Consider the following 14592-nt stretch of genomic DNA (forward strand, 5'->3'; position numbering starts at 1 on the left):
GTGAGTGACTTGGAGAGTGACTTGGAGAGCGACTTGGAGAGTGACTCGGAGAGTGACTTGGAGAGTGACCTGGAGAGTTACTTGGAGAGAGACTTGGAGAGTTACATGGAGAGTTACTTGGAGAGTGACTTGGAGAGTTACATGGAGAATGACTTGGAGAGTGACTTTGAGAGTTACTTGGAGAGTGACTTGGAGAGTTACATGGAGAATGACTTGGAGAGTGACTTGGAGAGTTACTTGTAGAGTGACTTGGAGAGTTACATGGAGAATGACTTGGAGAGTTACTTGGAGAGCGACTTGGAGAGGGACATGGAGAGTGACTTGGAGAGTGACTTGGAGAGTGACTTGGAGAGGGACTTGGAGAGTTACTTGGAGAGCGACTTGGAGAGTGACTTGGAGAGTGACTTGGAGAGTGACTTGGAGAGTGACCTGGAGAGTTACTTGGAGAGCGACTTGGAGAGTGACTCGGAGAGTGACTTGGAGAGTGACCTGGAGAGTTACTTGGAGAGAGACTTGGAGAGTTACATGGAGAGTTACTTGGAGAGTGACTTGGAGAGTTACATGGAGAATGACTTGGAGAGTGACTTTGAGAGTTACTTGGAGAGTGACTTGGAGAGTTACATGGAGAATGACTTGGAGAGTGACTTGGAGAGTTACTTGTAGAGTGACTTGGAGAGTTACATGGAGAATGACTTGGAGAGTTACTTGGAGAGCGACTTGGAGAGGGACATGGAGAGTGACTTGGAGAGTGACTTGGAGAGTGACTTGGAGAGGGACTTGGAGAGTTACTTGGAGAGCGACTTGGAGAGTGACTTGGAGAGTGACTTGGAGAGTGACTTGGAGAGTGACCTGGAGAGTTACTTGGAGAGAGACTTGGAGAGTTACATGGAGAGTTACTTGGAGAGTGACATGGAGAGTTACATGGCGAATGACTTGGAGAGTGACTTTGAGAGTTACTTGGAGAGTGACTTGGAGAGTTACATGGAGAATGACTTGGAGAGTGACTTGGAGAGTTACTTGTAGAGTGACTTGGAGAGTTACATGGAGAATGACTTGGAGAGTTACTTGGAGAGCGACTTGGAGAGGGACATGGAGAGTGACTTGGAGAGTGACTTGGAGAGTGACTTGGAGAGAGACTTGGAGAGTTACTTGGAGAGCGACTTGGAGAGTGACTTGGAGAGTGACTTGGAGAGGGACTTGGAGAGTGACATGGAGAGTTACATGGAGAATGACTTGGAGAGTTACTTGGAGAGCGACTTGGAGAGGGACATGGAGAGTGACTTGGAGAGTGACTTGGAGAGTGACTTGGAGAGGGACTTGGAGAGTGACATGGAGAGTGACCTGGAGAGTGACTTGGAGAGTTACTTGGAGAGCGACTTGGAGAGGGACATGGAGAGTGACTTGGAGAGTGACTTGGAGAGTGACTTGGAGAGTGACTTGGAGAGGGACTTGGAGAGTGACATGGAGAGTGACCTGGAGAGTGACTTGGAGAGTTACTTGGAGAGCGACTTGGAGAGGGACATGGAGAGTGACTTGGAGAGTGACTTGGAGAGTTACATGAAGAGTGACTTGGAGAGTGACATGGAGAGTGACCTGGAGAGTGACTTGGAGAGTGACTTGGAGAGTTACATGGAGAATGACTTGGAGAGTGACTTGGAGAGTGACTTGGAGAGGGACTTGGAGAGTGACATGGAGAGTGACCTGGAGAGTGACTTGGAGAGTGACCTGGAGAGTGACTCGGAGAGTGACTTGGAGAGGGACATGGAGAGTGACCTGGAGAGTGACTTGGAGAGTTACTTGGAGAGTTACTTGGATTGTGAACAGGAGAGTGACATGGAGAGTGACTTGGAGAGTTACCTGGAGAGTGACTTGGAGAGTGACATGGAGAGTTACATGGAGAATGACTTGGAGAGTGACTTGGAGAGTTACTTGTAGAGTGACTTGGAGAGTTACATGGAGAATGACTTGGAGAGTTACTTGGAGAGTGACTTGGAGAGTTACTTGGAGAGTGACTGGTAGAGTTACATGAAGAGTGACTTGGAGAGTGACATGGAGAGTGACCTGGAGAGTGACTTGGAGAGTGACTTGGAGAGTTACATGGAGAATGACTTGGAGAGTGACTTGGAGAGTTACTTGTAGAGTGACTTGGAGAGTTACATGGAGAATGACTTGGAGAGTTACTTGGAGAGTGACTTGGAGAGTTACTTGGAGAGTGACTTGGAGAGTTACATGAAGAGTGACTTGGAGAGTGACATGGAGAGTGACCTGGAGAGTGACTTGGAGAGTGACTTGGAGAGCTAACATGCAGACTGATGTGAACAGTGGTCACTCTTCTCAATGACTCTGGTCTTGTCTTACAGAAACTAAAGGTGGAAGAGCCGTGAAAGTAGAGGATTATCTTCCAGACTTGCAGCTGGTCCGTGACTCTGTCAGATACTTCATGAGAAACCCTGGTACCTGGGGACAGACCTCCTTCAGTGACCAGGAGGTTTTCAGGTTAAAGAGAATGTTGCTGAAGGTGCGAGTACAAATCAGCAACTGATGTGAAGGTCTTCTTTCTTTTGTTGGTTTTGTCCTCGGTAGGATGCGGCTTTATACTCAAATGTGTGACATAGAGCTGGGATCTTTGTTTAGTCTTATGAAGACCAAAAACCTAAATGTGCTCTTTCTTCAGGAAACTCACAGCTCTGTAGATAATGAGTCAGACTGGAGGGGGGGGGGCTTTCCTCAGTCATCAGAGCAGTACCAGTGGGGGCGTTGGTGTTCTCTTCTCTAGAGTTTTCCACCCCTCTCTTCTACTGGTGAAGACATTACTCCAGGTCCACTGATGAAAGTTCAAACAGAATTTGAAAAAGTTAAACTAGTGATTATAAATGTGTGTGCTCCTACTGTGGGGTCAGAGACTCATTGTCTCTGATGTCTTAAAAACTCTTCTCAGTAACTGTAACAATGACCAGTATATGTTTCTGGGTGGTGACTTCAACTGTACAGAAAAGCCACAGTTAGAAACCATCAGGAACCACACTCTGCTTCAAGGAGCTGTCTCTCTAAGCTTAGTGAACATTTTGATTTGTGTGATGTTTGGGGACATTTACGTAAAAACCAAAGGCAGTACCCCTGGGTACAGGCCAAAGATAACCTACTGTCTCTGGCCAGACTTCATCGACTTTATTGTTTCCAACATCATGTTAATGTATTTGAAAACTGCTCTATTTCTCTGGTAGGTATAACTGATCATTCTGTTGTTCAATTTTTATAAAAAATATAAAATGCAAAAGTGCGTATTGGCATGTTAACACGGCACTTTTGTCTGATAATGTTTTCAGAAATGTTTTAAGGCCTTTTGGAGTAATTGTACTCAAACCAAATCAGAGAACAGCTCCTTACAGCAGTGCTGGGACGTTGGAAGGACATGGCTAGATCTCTGAGAGCTCTGGAGAGAGAAGTGGTGGAGCTGCAGGATTTAGCAGACTCCACAGGAGATCCAGAACAGATTCAGGTTCTCAAAAGTCAAAAATCAGCTCTGTCTGACCTGCTGGGTATCTCTGCTCAGGGTGCTCTAGTTCGTTCTCGTTTCTCTAATATTGTTCAGATGGACGCTCCCTCTCACTTTTCTTTGGTTTAGAGCGTAAGAAAGGCCAGAGGAGGCTGATCCACTCCCTCCAGTCTGACACCGGACAGCTGCTGCAGGAGTCAGCAGAGGTTCGGCGGTGTGCTGTTGACTTTTATAGAGAGCTGTATCAAACAGAGCTCCAGGAGGACTCTGAGGTGGCTCAGTCCTTCTATGAAGGTCTTCCTCAGGTCTCTGAGGAGGACAACGCTGAGCTGGAGGCCCAGCTCTCTGCTCAGGAGCTGCAGGAGGTCCTGCAGAGCCTGCAGAGCGGGAAGGCTCCTAGGATAGAAGGCCTCCCTGCTGACTTTTATAAAGCCTTCTGGCCTGTTATTGGTCCCAGAGACAGTCTGAGTAAAGGATGGCTGCCTCTGAGCTGCAGGAGGGCTGTCCTCACCCTCCTCCCTAAGAAAGGAGACCTACAGGACATTAAGAACTGGCGTCCTGTCTCTTTACTGTGTACTGATTATAAACTGCTGTCTAAAGTGTTGGCCACTAGACTGAGAACAGTGATGGAGCATGTCATCCATGTGGACCAGACTTCCTGTGTACCCAGCAGGTTGATAACCGACAACATCGCTCTAATTCGGGATGTCTTGGACCTCTCTGGTTCTTTGGGCAGTGAGCTTGGTCTGATTTCTCTGGACCAAGAAAAGGCTTTTGACCGGGTTGAACACCAGTACCTGTGGCAGATGCTGCATGCTTCTGGGTTCAGCTCTGGTCTCATAGCCCAGATCCAGGTCTTGTACAGTGACATTGAGAGTGTACTGAAGATTAACGGTGGTTTAAGTGCTCCTTTTAGAGTCCAGAGGGGGGTCGGGCAGGGCTGCTCTCTGTCTGGCATGCTGTACTCTCTAGCTGTAGAGCCTCTTCTGCAGAAGCTCAGGGTACAGTTGTCTGGTTTCTCTGTGCCTGGGTGGACACAGGTTTAAACTGTCAGCATATGCTGATGGTTTCATTGTTCTTGTAAATAATCAACATGATGTAAATGTATTGAATGAAACTGTGTGTAATTTTGGAAAAATCTCTTCTGCCAGAGTAAACTGAAAAAAAGTGAAGCCTTAGCTATTGGTAAAGGACTGACCACTAAGATTGTTCTACCTGGAGGCCTCATGTGGAAGAGAGGAGGACTTAAATACCTCAGGATATACCTCCGTGATGAAAGCTTTGTTTCCAAAAACTGGGAGAACATTTTGGAAAAAGTTGCAGACTGAAGAAATGGAGATGGATTTTACCGAAACTGTCCTTTAAAGGCCGCAGTCTGATCATGAACAACCTGGTGTCTTCCATGCTGGGGCACTGACTGGTGTGCTCAGACCCTCCCGTGAACCTTCTGTCCAGACTGCAGGCTGTTATTGTGGATTTCTTCTGGGACCGTCTACACTGGGTCCCTCAGAGTGTCCTCTTCCTGCCGAAGGAGGAAGGGGGGCATGGAATGGTCCACTTGGCGAGCAGGGGAGCTGCTCTCCGACTCCAATTCATCCAAAGATTCCTAACCGGGCCTGATGACTTGGTGTGGAGACCTGTCGCTCGAGCCATACTGGAGCCTTGTGGTGGACTGGGTCTAGCTGAGTCCTTATTTCTAATGGATCTAGATGGATGTAAACTGGACAATCTTCTGTCCTGTTTAGAGTGTGGGGACTGTTCCACAAAGAACAAAAGAAACACCCTGACCCTCTACACCGGCTTCTGAAAGAGCCAGTCAGCTATGGAGCACGCTTTAAACCGGAGGCAGGGGCGTCCCTGCCTCAGAGACTGTGTGAGGCCAGGATCTTCACCCTGGGACGTGTGGTGGAGGTTTGTGGCCCTCGCCTGGACAACGCTGCTCTGGCCTCCCGTTTGGGGACCGGGTCGGTCAGAACCATCAGCCTCCTGCTGAGAGGCTGGAGAGAACAGCTGTCTATGGCTGAACTGTTTCTGCTGGCTGCTTATTGTGGCGGACACGTTCAGGAGAATGTGATCCTTTTCCTGAGGTAAAGATTGTTCCAGTATTTCAGCATCATGTTGGTTTGTTGTTGAAACTGGTTCATGTTGCTGACTTCACTTTGAGTACCATGTCAGGTAAAACCATGTATTATTTATTGTTAAAAGTGTTAAATCAATAAAAACTAAAATAAAGGGTTGATAGTCCTTGGAGAGAACCTGAATGGAGAGCACTTTATAAACCAGCGTTAACAAAGAGGGTTGGTGATCTACAGTGGAGAGCTGTCCATGGCATTATTGCTGTAAATGTTTTTATTTCTGTGATTAATCCTGATGTCACAGACACAGCTCCCTTCTGCACACACAGAGTGTTTCTTGGAGTGTGGAAGGCTTTTTTCTTTGTTTCAAATGCTGAATGACATGTTTTCTTTGTTGGGGAGGTTTTTTCACACCCCATGTTCATTCTGGGATATAAATATAATAAGAAAAAGAAATCCAAGAGTCAGCGGTACAATTTTCTGTTGGGGACAGCAAAGATGGCCGTTGACCTCAGTAGAAGGAACAAGGTTTCAGATGTTAGTGACTGTGATGCTACTGTTATTCTCTCTGGCATGTTAAAGGCCAGACTGAGAACAGATTTCAGTTTCTACTGTTTAACAAATAATGTAGAAGAATTTCAGAGTATCTGGTTCCTTAATGTAATGTTACATTAAGGTCAGTATCTCCATCTGTTGGTCTTGAGTTTACCATGTTATGCTCTCAGCAGATTTTTGCAGCGTTCAGTATCTTTGAGCTCAGACTAGAGAATGTTCTGGACTTTATCTGTTGTTGTTTTGGGTTGTTGAACAAACATTTGAATAAAGAAAGCATTTTTGTCCACTTGTGTTGATAAGGGTATTTAGATCTTGAGAAATAGTACTGTAAGGTACATTTAGAACAGACAAAAAAGTGTGACTATGGAATTTGTGAGATTAATCTTGATTAAAAATTTTAATCTATTGACAGCCCTAATAATAATGAACTGGTATTTGGACAATTTCTGATTTAATTGTGTTTATGAAATGTTGGTGAAAGAGCTCTCCAGGTATGGCCAGGTAGTGTCTCCCATTAAAATGGTTTCCCTGGGGTGTAAATCTCCGCTGCTAAAGCATGTAGTCTGTCACAGGAGGCAGGTTTTCATGGTGATGAAGGACAGTTCGGCTGAACTCAATTTGTCCTTTAACTTCAAAGTGGATGGTTTTAACTACATGGTGTTTGCTACCTCAGAAACAATGAAGTGTTTTGGTTGTGGTGCAGAGGGGCATTTAATCCGCTCCTGCCCAGAGAACGTGTCTGTGGAGCGGGGAAATGTTAAAGCAGCGCCGGCTGCTGCTGCAGAGGCCGAGGCTGCTGCAGCCGCGCGCCCCGCAATCAGTGGGGGGGCCGAGGCCACTGCTGCGGTGCAGGCTGGTGTAGCGGTGCAGGCTGGTGCAGCTACAGAGCCTGGCGTAGCTAAGACTGTTGTCGCGGGTCCTAGTGGAGCTCTCGGTCCTAGTGGAGCTCCCTGTCCTAGTGGAGCTCTCGGTCCTAGTGGAGCTCTCGGTCCTAGTGGAGCTCCCTGTCCTAGTGGAGCTCTCGGTCCTAGTGGAGCTCTTGGTCCTAGTGGAGCTCTTGGTCCTAGAGGAGCTCTCGGTCCTAGTGGTGCTCTCAGTCCTAGTGGAGCTCTCGGTCCTAGTGGAGCTCCCTGTCCTAGTGGAGCTCTCGGTCCTAGTGGAGCTCCCTGTCCTAGTGGAGCTCCCTGTCCTAGTGGAGCTCCCTGTCCTAGTGGAGCTCTTGGTCCTAGTGGAGCTCTTGGTCCTAGTGGAGCTCTTGGTCCTAGAGGAGCTCTCGGTCCTAGTGGTGCTCTCGGTCCTAGTGGAGCTCTCGGTCCTAGTGGAGCTCTCGGTCCTAGTGGAGCTCTTGGTCCTAGTGGAGCTCTCGGTCCTAGTGGAGCTCTTGGTCCTAGAGGAGCTCTCGGTCCTAGTGGAGCTCCCTGTCCTAGTGGAGCTCTCGGTCCTAGTGGAGCTCCCTGTCCTAGTGGAGCTCTTGGTCCTAGAGGAGCTCTCGGTCCTAGTGGAGCTCCCTGTCCTAGTGGAGCTCTTGGTCCTAGAGGAGCTCTCGGTCCTAGTGGAGCTCCCTGTCCTAGTGGAGCTCTCGGTCCTAGTGGAGCTCCCTGTCCTAGTGGAGCTCTCGGTCCTAGTGGAGCTCCCTGTCCTAGTGGAGCTCTCGGTCCTAGTGGAGCTCTCGGTCCTAGTGGAGCTCCCTGTCCTAGTGGAGCTCTCGGTCCTAGTGGAGCTCCCTGTCCTAGTGGAGCTCTCGGTCCTAGTGGAGCTCTCGGTCCTAGTGGAGCTCCCTGTCCTAGTGGAGCTCCCTGTCCTAGTGGAGCTCTTGGTCCTAGTGGAGCTCTTGGTCCTAGTGGAGCTCTTGGTCCTAGTGGAGCTCTTGGTCCTAGAGGAGCTCTCGGTCCTAGTGGAGCTCTCGGTCCTAGTGGAGCTCCCTGTCCTAGTGGAGCTCTCGGTCCTAGTGGAGCTCTCGGTCCTAGTGGAGCTCCCTGTCCTAGTGGAGCTCTCGGTCCTAGTGGAGCTCTCGGTCCTAGTGGAGCTCCCTGTCCTAGTGGAGCTCCCTGTCCTAGTGGAGCTCTTGGTCCTAGTGGAGCTCTTGGTCCTAGTGGAGCTCTTGGTCCTAGTGGAGCTCTTGGTCCTAGTGGAGCTCTTGGTCCTAGAGGAGCTCTCGGTCCTAGTGGTGCTCTCAGTCCTAGTGGAGCTCTCGGTCCTAGTGGAGCTCTCGGTCCTAGTGGAGCTCTTGGTCCTAGTGGAGCTCTCGGTCCTAGTGGAGCTCTTGGTCCTAGAGGAGCTCTCGGTCCTAGTGGAGCTCCCTGTCCTAGTGGAGCTCTCGGTCCTAGTGGAGCTCCCTGTCCTAGTGGAGCTCTTGGTCCTAGAGGAGCTCTCGGTCCTAGTGGAGCTCCCTGTCCTAGTGGAGCTCTTGGTCCTAGTGGAGCTCTCGGTCCTAGTGGAGCTCTCGGTCCTAGAGGAGCTCTCGGTCCTAGTGGAGCTCCCGCTCCTAGTGGAGCTCTCGGTCCTAGTGGAGCTCCCTGTCCTAGTGGAGCTCTCGGTCCTAGTGGAGCTCCCTGTCCTAGTGGAGCTCCCTGTCCTAGTGGAGCTCCCTGTCCTAGTGGAGCTCTTGGTCCTAGTGGAGCTCTTGGTCCTAGTGGAGCTCTTGGTCCTAGTGGAGCTCTTGGTCCTAGAGGAGCTCTCGGTCCTAGTGGAGCTCTCAGTCCTAGTGGAGCTCTCGGTCCTAGTGGAGCTCTCGGTCCTAGTGGAGCTCTCGGTCCTAGTGGAGCTCCCTGTCCTAGTGGAGCTCTCGGTCCTAGTGGAGCTCTCGGTCCTAGTGGAGCTCTCGGTCCTAGTGGAGCTCTCGGTCCTAGTGGAGCTCTTGGTCCTAGTGGAGCTCTTGGTCCTAGTGGAGCTCTTGGTCCTAGTGGAGCTCTTGGTCCTAGAGGAGCTCTCGGTCCTAGTGGAGCTCTCAGTCCTAGTGGAGCTCTCGGTCCTAGTGGAGCTCTTGGTCCTAGAGGAGCTCTCGGTCCTAGTGGAGCTCCCTGTCCTAGTGGAGCTCTCGGTCCTAGTGGAGCTCCCTGTCCTAGTGGAGCTCTTGGTCCTAGAGGAGCTCTCGGTCCTAGTGGAGCTCCCTGTCCTAGTGGAGCTCTTGGTCCTAGAGGAGCTCTCGGTCCTAGTGGAGCTCCCTGTCCTAGTGGAGCTCTCGGTCCTAGTGGAGCTCCCTGTCCTAGTGGAGCTCTCGGTCCTAGTGGAGCTCCCTGTCCTAGTGGAGCTCTCGGTCCTAGTGGAGCTCTCGGTCCTAGTGGAGCTCCCTGTCCTAGTGGAGCTCTCGGTCCTAGTGGAGCTCCCTGTCCTAGTGGAGCTCTCGGTCCTAGTGGAGCTCTCGGTCCTAGTGGAGCTCCCTGTCCTAGTGGAGCTCCCTGTCCTAGTGGAGCTCTTGGTCCTAGTGGAGCTCTTGGTCCTAGTGGAGCTCTTGGTCCTAGTGGAGCTCTTGGTCCTAGAGGAGCTCTCGGTCCTAGTGGAGCTCTCGGTCCTAGTGGAGCTCCCTGTCCTAGTGGAGCTCTCGGTCCTAGTGGAGCTCTCGGTCCTAGTGGAGCTCCCTGTCCTAGTGGAGCTCTCGGTCCTAGTGGAGCTCTCGGTCCTAGTGGAGCTCCCTGTCCTAGTGGAGCTCCCTGTCCTAGTGGAGCTCTTGGTCCTAGTGGAGCTCTTGGTCCTAGTGGAGCTCTTGGTCCTAGTGGAGCTCTTGGTCCTAGAGGAGCTCTCGGTCCTAGTGGTGCTCTCAGTCCTAGTGGAGCTCTCGGTCCTAGTGGAGCTCTCGGTCCTAGTGGAGCTCTTGGTCCTAGTGGAGCTCTCGGTCCTAGTGGAGCTCTCGGTCCTAGTGGAGCTCTCGGTCCTAGTGGAGCTCCCTGTCCTAGTGGAGCTCTCGGTCCTAGTGGAGCTCCCTGTCCTAGTGGAGCTCTTGGTCCTAGAGGAGCTCTCGGTCCTAGTGGAGCTCCCTGTCCTAGTGGAGCTCTTGGTCCTAGAGGAGCTCTCGGTCCTAGTGGAGCTCCCTGTCCTAGTGGAGCTCTCGGTCCTAGTGGAGCTCCCTGTCCTAGTGGAGCTCTCGGTCCTAGTGGAGCTCCCTGTCCTAGTGGAGCTCTCGGTCCTAGTGGAGCTCCCTGTCCTAGTGGAGCTCCCTGTCCTAGTGGAGCTCCCTGTCCTAGTGGAGCTCTTGGTCCTAGTGGAGCTCTTGGTCCTAGTGGAGCTCTTGGTCCTAGTGGAGCTCTTGGTCCTAGAGGAGCTCTCGGTCCTAGTGGTGCTCTCAGTCCTAGTGGAGCTCTCGGTCCTAGTGGAGCTCTCGGTCCTAGTGGAGCTCTCGGTCCTAGTGGAGCTCTCGGTCCTAGTGGAGCTCTCGGTCCTAGAGGAGCTCTCGGTCCTAGTGGAGCTCCCTGTCCTAGTGGAGCTCCCTGTCCTAGTGGAGCTCTTGGTCCTAGTGGAGCTCTTGGTCCTAGTGGAGCTCTTGGTCCTAGTGGAGCTCTTGGTCCTAGAGGAGCTCTCGGTCCTAGTGGAGCTCTCAGTCCTAGTGGAGCTCTCGGTCCTAGAGGAGCTCTCGGTCCTAGTGGAGCTCCCTGTCCTAGTGGAGCTCCCTGTCCTAGTGGAGCTCTTGGTCCTAGTGGAGCTCTTGGTCCTAGTGGAGCTCCCTGTCCTAGTGGAGCTCTCGGTCCTAGTGGAGCTCTCGGTCCTAGTGGAGCTCCCTGTCCTAGTGGAGCTCTCGGTCCTAGTGGAGCTCTCGGTCCTAGTGGAGCTCCCTGTCCTAGTGGAGCTCCCTGTCCTAGTGGAGCTCTTGGTCCTAGTGGAGCTCTTGGTCCTAGTGGAGCTCTTGGTCCTAGTGGAGCTCTTGGTCCTAGTGGAGCTCTTGGTCCTAGAGGAGCTCTCGGTCCTAGTGGAGCTCCCTGTCCTAGTGGAGCTCTTGGTCCTAGAGGAGCTCTCGGTCCTAGTGGAGCTCCCTGTCCTAGTGGAGCTCTCGGTCCTAGTGGAGCTCCCTGTCCTAGTGGAGCTCTCGGTCCTAGTGGAGCTCCCTGTCCTAGTGGAGCTCTCGGTCCTAGTGGAGCTCCCTGTCCTAGTGGAGCTCCCTGTCCTAGTGGAGCTCCCTGTCCTAGTGGAGCTCTTGGTCCTAGTGGAGCTCTCGGTCCTAGTGGAGCTCTTGGTCCTAGTGGAGCTCTCGGTCCTAGTGGAGCTCTTGGTCCTAGAGGAGCTCTCGGTCCTAGTGGAGCTCCCTGTCCTAGTGGAGCTCTTGGTCCTAGAGGAGCTCTCGGTCCTAGTGGAGCTCCCTGTCCTAGTGGAGCTCTCGGTCCTAGTGGAGCTCCCTGTCCTAGTGGAGCTCTTGGTCCTAGAGGAGCTCTCGGTCCTAGTGGAGCTCCCTGTCCTAGTGGAGCTCTTGGTCCTAGAGGAGCTCTCGGTCCTAGTGGAGCTCCCTGTCCTAGTGGAGCTCTCGGTCCTAGTGGAGCTCCCTGTCCTAGTGGAGCTCCCTGTCCTAGTGGAGCTCTTGGTCCTAGTGGAGCTCTTGGTCCTAGTGGAGCTCTTGGTCCTAGTGGAGCTCTTGGTCCTAGAGGAGCTCTCGGTCCTAGTGGTGCTCTCAGTCCTAGTGGAGCTCTCGGTCCTAGTGGAGCTCTCGGTCCTAGTGGAGCTCTTGGTCCTAGTGGAGCTCTCGGTCCTAGTGGAGCTCTTGGTCCTAGAGGAGCTCTCGGTCCTAGTGGAGCTCCCTGTCCTAGTGGAGCTCTCGGTCCTAGTGGAGCTCCCTGTCCTAGTGGAGCTCTTGGTCCTAGTGGAGCTCTGGTCCCAGTGGAGCTCCCTGTCCTAGTGGAGCTCTTGGTCCAGCTCTCGGTCCTAGTGGAGCTCGTCCTAGTGGAGCTCTCGGTCCTAGTGGAGCTCCTGTCCTAGTGGAGCTCTGGTCCTAGAGGAGCTCACGGTCCTAGAGGAGCTCCCGGTCCGAGCGGAGCTCCCGGTCCTAGTGGAGCTCCCGGTCCTAGTGGAGCTCTCGGTCCTAGTGGAGCTCCCTGTCCTAGTGGAGCTCTGGGTCCTAGTGGAGCTCTCGGTCCTAGTGGAGCTCCCTGTCCTAGTGGAGCTCTTGGTCCTAGTGGAGCTCTTGGTCCTAGTGGAGCTCTTGGTCCTAGTGGAGCTCTAGGTCCTAGTGGAGCTCTCGGTCCTAGTGGAGCTCTCGGTCCTAGTGGAGCTCCGTGTCGTAGTGGCGCTCTGGGTCCTAGTGGAGCTCTGGGTCCTAGTGGAGCTCCCTGTCCTAGTGGAGCTCTCGGTCCTAGTGGAGCTCTCGGTCCTAGTGGAGCTCCCTGTCCTAGTGGAGCTCCCTGTCCTAGTGGAGCTCTTGGTCCTAGTGGAGCTCTTGGTCCTAGTGGAGCTCTTGGTCCTAGTGGAGCTCTTGGTCCTAGTGGAGCTCTTGGTCCTAGAGGAGCTCTCGGTCCTAGTGGTGCTCTCGGTCCTAGTGGAGCTCTCGGTCCTAGAGGAGCTCTCGGTCCTAGTGGAGCTCCCTGTCCTAGTGGAGCTCCCTGTCCTAGTGGAGCTCTTGGTCCTAGTGGAGCTCTTGGTCCTAGTGGAGCTCTCGGTCCTAGTGGAGCTCTTGGTCCTAGAGGAGCTCTCGGTCCTAGTGGTGCTCTCGGTCCTAGTGGAGCTCTCGGTCCTAGTGGAGCTCTCGGTCCTAGTGGAGCTCTTGGTCCTAGTGGAGCTCTCGGTCCTAGTGGAGCTCTTGGTCCTAGAGGAGCTCTCGGTCCTAGTGGAGCTCCCTGTCCTAGTGGAGCTCTTGGTCCTAGAGGAGCTCTCGGTCCTAGTGGAGCTCCCTGTCCTAGTGGAGCTCTCGGTCCTAGTGGAGCTCCCTGTCCTAGTGGAGCTCTTGGTCCTAGAGGAGCTCTCGGTCCTAGTGGAGCTCCCTGTCCTAGTGGAGCTCCCTGTCCTAGTGGAGCTCTTGGTCCTAGTGGAGCTCTTGGTCCTAGTGGAGCTCTTGGTCCTAGTGGAGCTCTTGGTCCTAGAGGAGCTCTCGGTCCTAGTGGTGCTCTCAGTCCTAGTGGAGCTCTCGGTCCTAGTGGAGCTCTCGGTCCTAGTGGAGCTCTTGGTCCTAGTGGAGCTCTCGGTCCTAGTGGAGCTCTCGGTCCTAGAGGAGCTCTCGGTCCTAGTGGAGCTCCCTGTCCTAGTGGAGCTCCCTGTCCTAGTGGAGCTCTTGGTCCTAGTGGAGCTCTTGGTCCTAGTGGAGCTCTTGGTCCTAGTGGAGCTCTTGGTCCTAGAGGAGCTCTCGGTCCTAGTGGTGCTCTCAGTCCTAGTGGAGCTCTCGGTCCTAGAGGAGCTCTCGGTCCTAGTGGAGCTCCCTGTCCTAGTGGAGCTCCCTGTCCTAGTGGAGCTCTTGGTCCTAGTGGAGCTCTCGGTCCTAGTGGAGCTCTCGGTCCTAGTGGAGCTCTTGGTCCTAGAGGAGCTCTCGGTCCTAGTGGTGCTCTCAGTCCTAGTGGAGCTCTCGGTCCTAGTGGAGCTCTCGGTCCTAGTGGAGCTCTTGGTCCTAGTGGAGCTCTCGGTCCTAGTGGAGCTCTTGGTCCTAGAGGAGCTCTCGGTCCTAGTGGAGCTCCCTGTCCTAGTGGAGCTCTTGGTCCTAGAGGAGCTCTCGGTCCTAGTGGAGCTCCCTGTCCTAGTGGAGCTCTCGGTCCTAGTGGAGCTCCCTGTCCTAGTGGAGCTCTTGGTCCTAGAGGAGCTCTCGGTCCTAGTGGAGCTCCCTGTCCTAGTGGAGCTCTTGGTCCTAGAGGAGCTCTCGGTCCTAGTGGAGCTCCCTGTCCTAGTGGAGCTCTCGGTCCTAGTGGAGCTCCCTGTCCTAGTGGAGCTCTCGGTCCTAGTGGAGCTCCCTGTCCTAGTGGAGCTCTTGGTCCTAGTGGAGCTCTCGGTCCTAGTGGAGCTCTCGGTCCTAGTGGAGCTCTTGGTCCTAGAGGAGCTCTCGGTCCTAGTGGAGCTCCCTGTCCTAGTGGAGCTCTCGGTCCTAGTGGAGCTCCCTGTCCTAGTGGAGCTCTCGGTCCTAGTGGAGCTCCCTGTCCTAGTGGAGCTCTCGGTCCTAGTGGAGCTCTCGGTCCTAGTGGAGCCCTCCCTGTGGAGGACGTCGTGCAGCCTCGTAGCAGCGGGGTTTCACAGAGAGAAAGCGTGTCTGGTGTGGTCAGTGAGGATGATGAGTGTCAGGATGATGAAGGATCAGAGATGAATGTGTGTGATGAACAGAGTGACAGCAGCAGACAGGTAAAGGTGAATGACTGGTCTGTGGTCCAGGTCTAGGATTGGTATGTAGTCCATGTCAAGGACTGGTCTGTAGTCCATGTCTAGAACTGGTCTGTAGTCCAGGTGTAGGACTGGTCTGTAGTCCAGGTCTAGGACTGGTCTGTAGTCCATGTCTAGGACTGGTCTGTAGTCCAGGTGTAGGACTGGTCTGTGGTCCATGTCTAGGACTGGTCTGTAGTCCAGGTCTAGGACTGG

At 53.1% G+C, this 14592-nt stretch overlaps 1 protein-coding gene across 1 annotated transcript; it reads left to right on the forward strand.

Moving 5' to 3' along the window:
• Positions 1–9981: 9981 nt before the first annotated feature.
• Positions 9982–12123, forward strand: LOC121506624 (collagen alpha-1(I) chain-like; the record flags this gene model as incomplete). Its single annotated transcript, XM_041782440.1, has 2 exons — positions 9982–10035; positions 12025–12123. Coding segments are annotated over 2 exons (153 nt in total), but the record flags the coding sequence as incomplete, so codon positions are not given.
• Between the last annotated feature and the right edge of the window lie 2469 nt (positions 12124–14592).

The sequence above is a fragment of the Cheilinus undulatus genome, unplaced genomic scaffold (genome assembly GCF_018320785.1).
Source record: "Cheilinus undulatus unplaced genomic scaffold, ASM1832078v1 Contig14, whole genome shotgun sequence".
In the NCBI taxonomy this organism is placed as follows: Eukaryota; Metazoa; Chordata; class Actinopteri; order Labriformes; family Labridae; genus Cheilinus; species Cheilinus undulatus.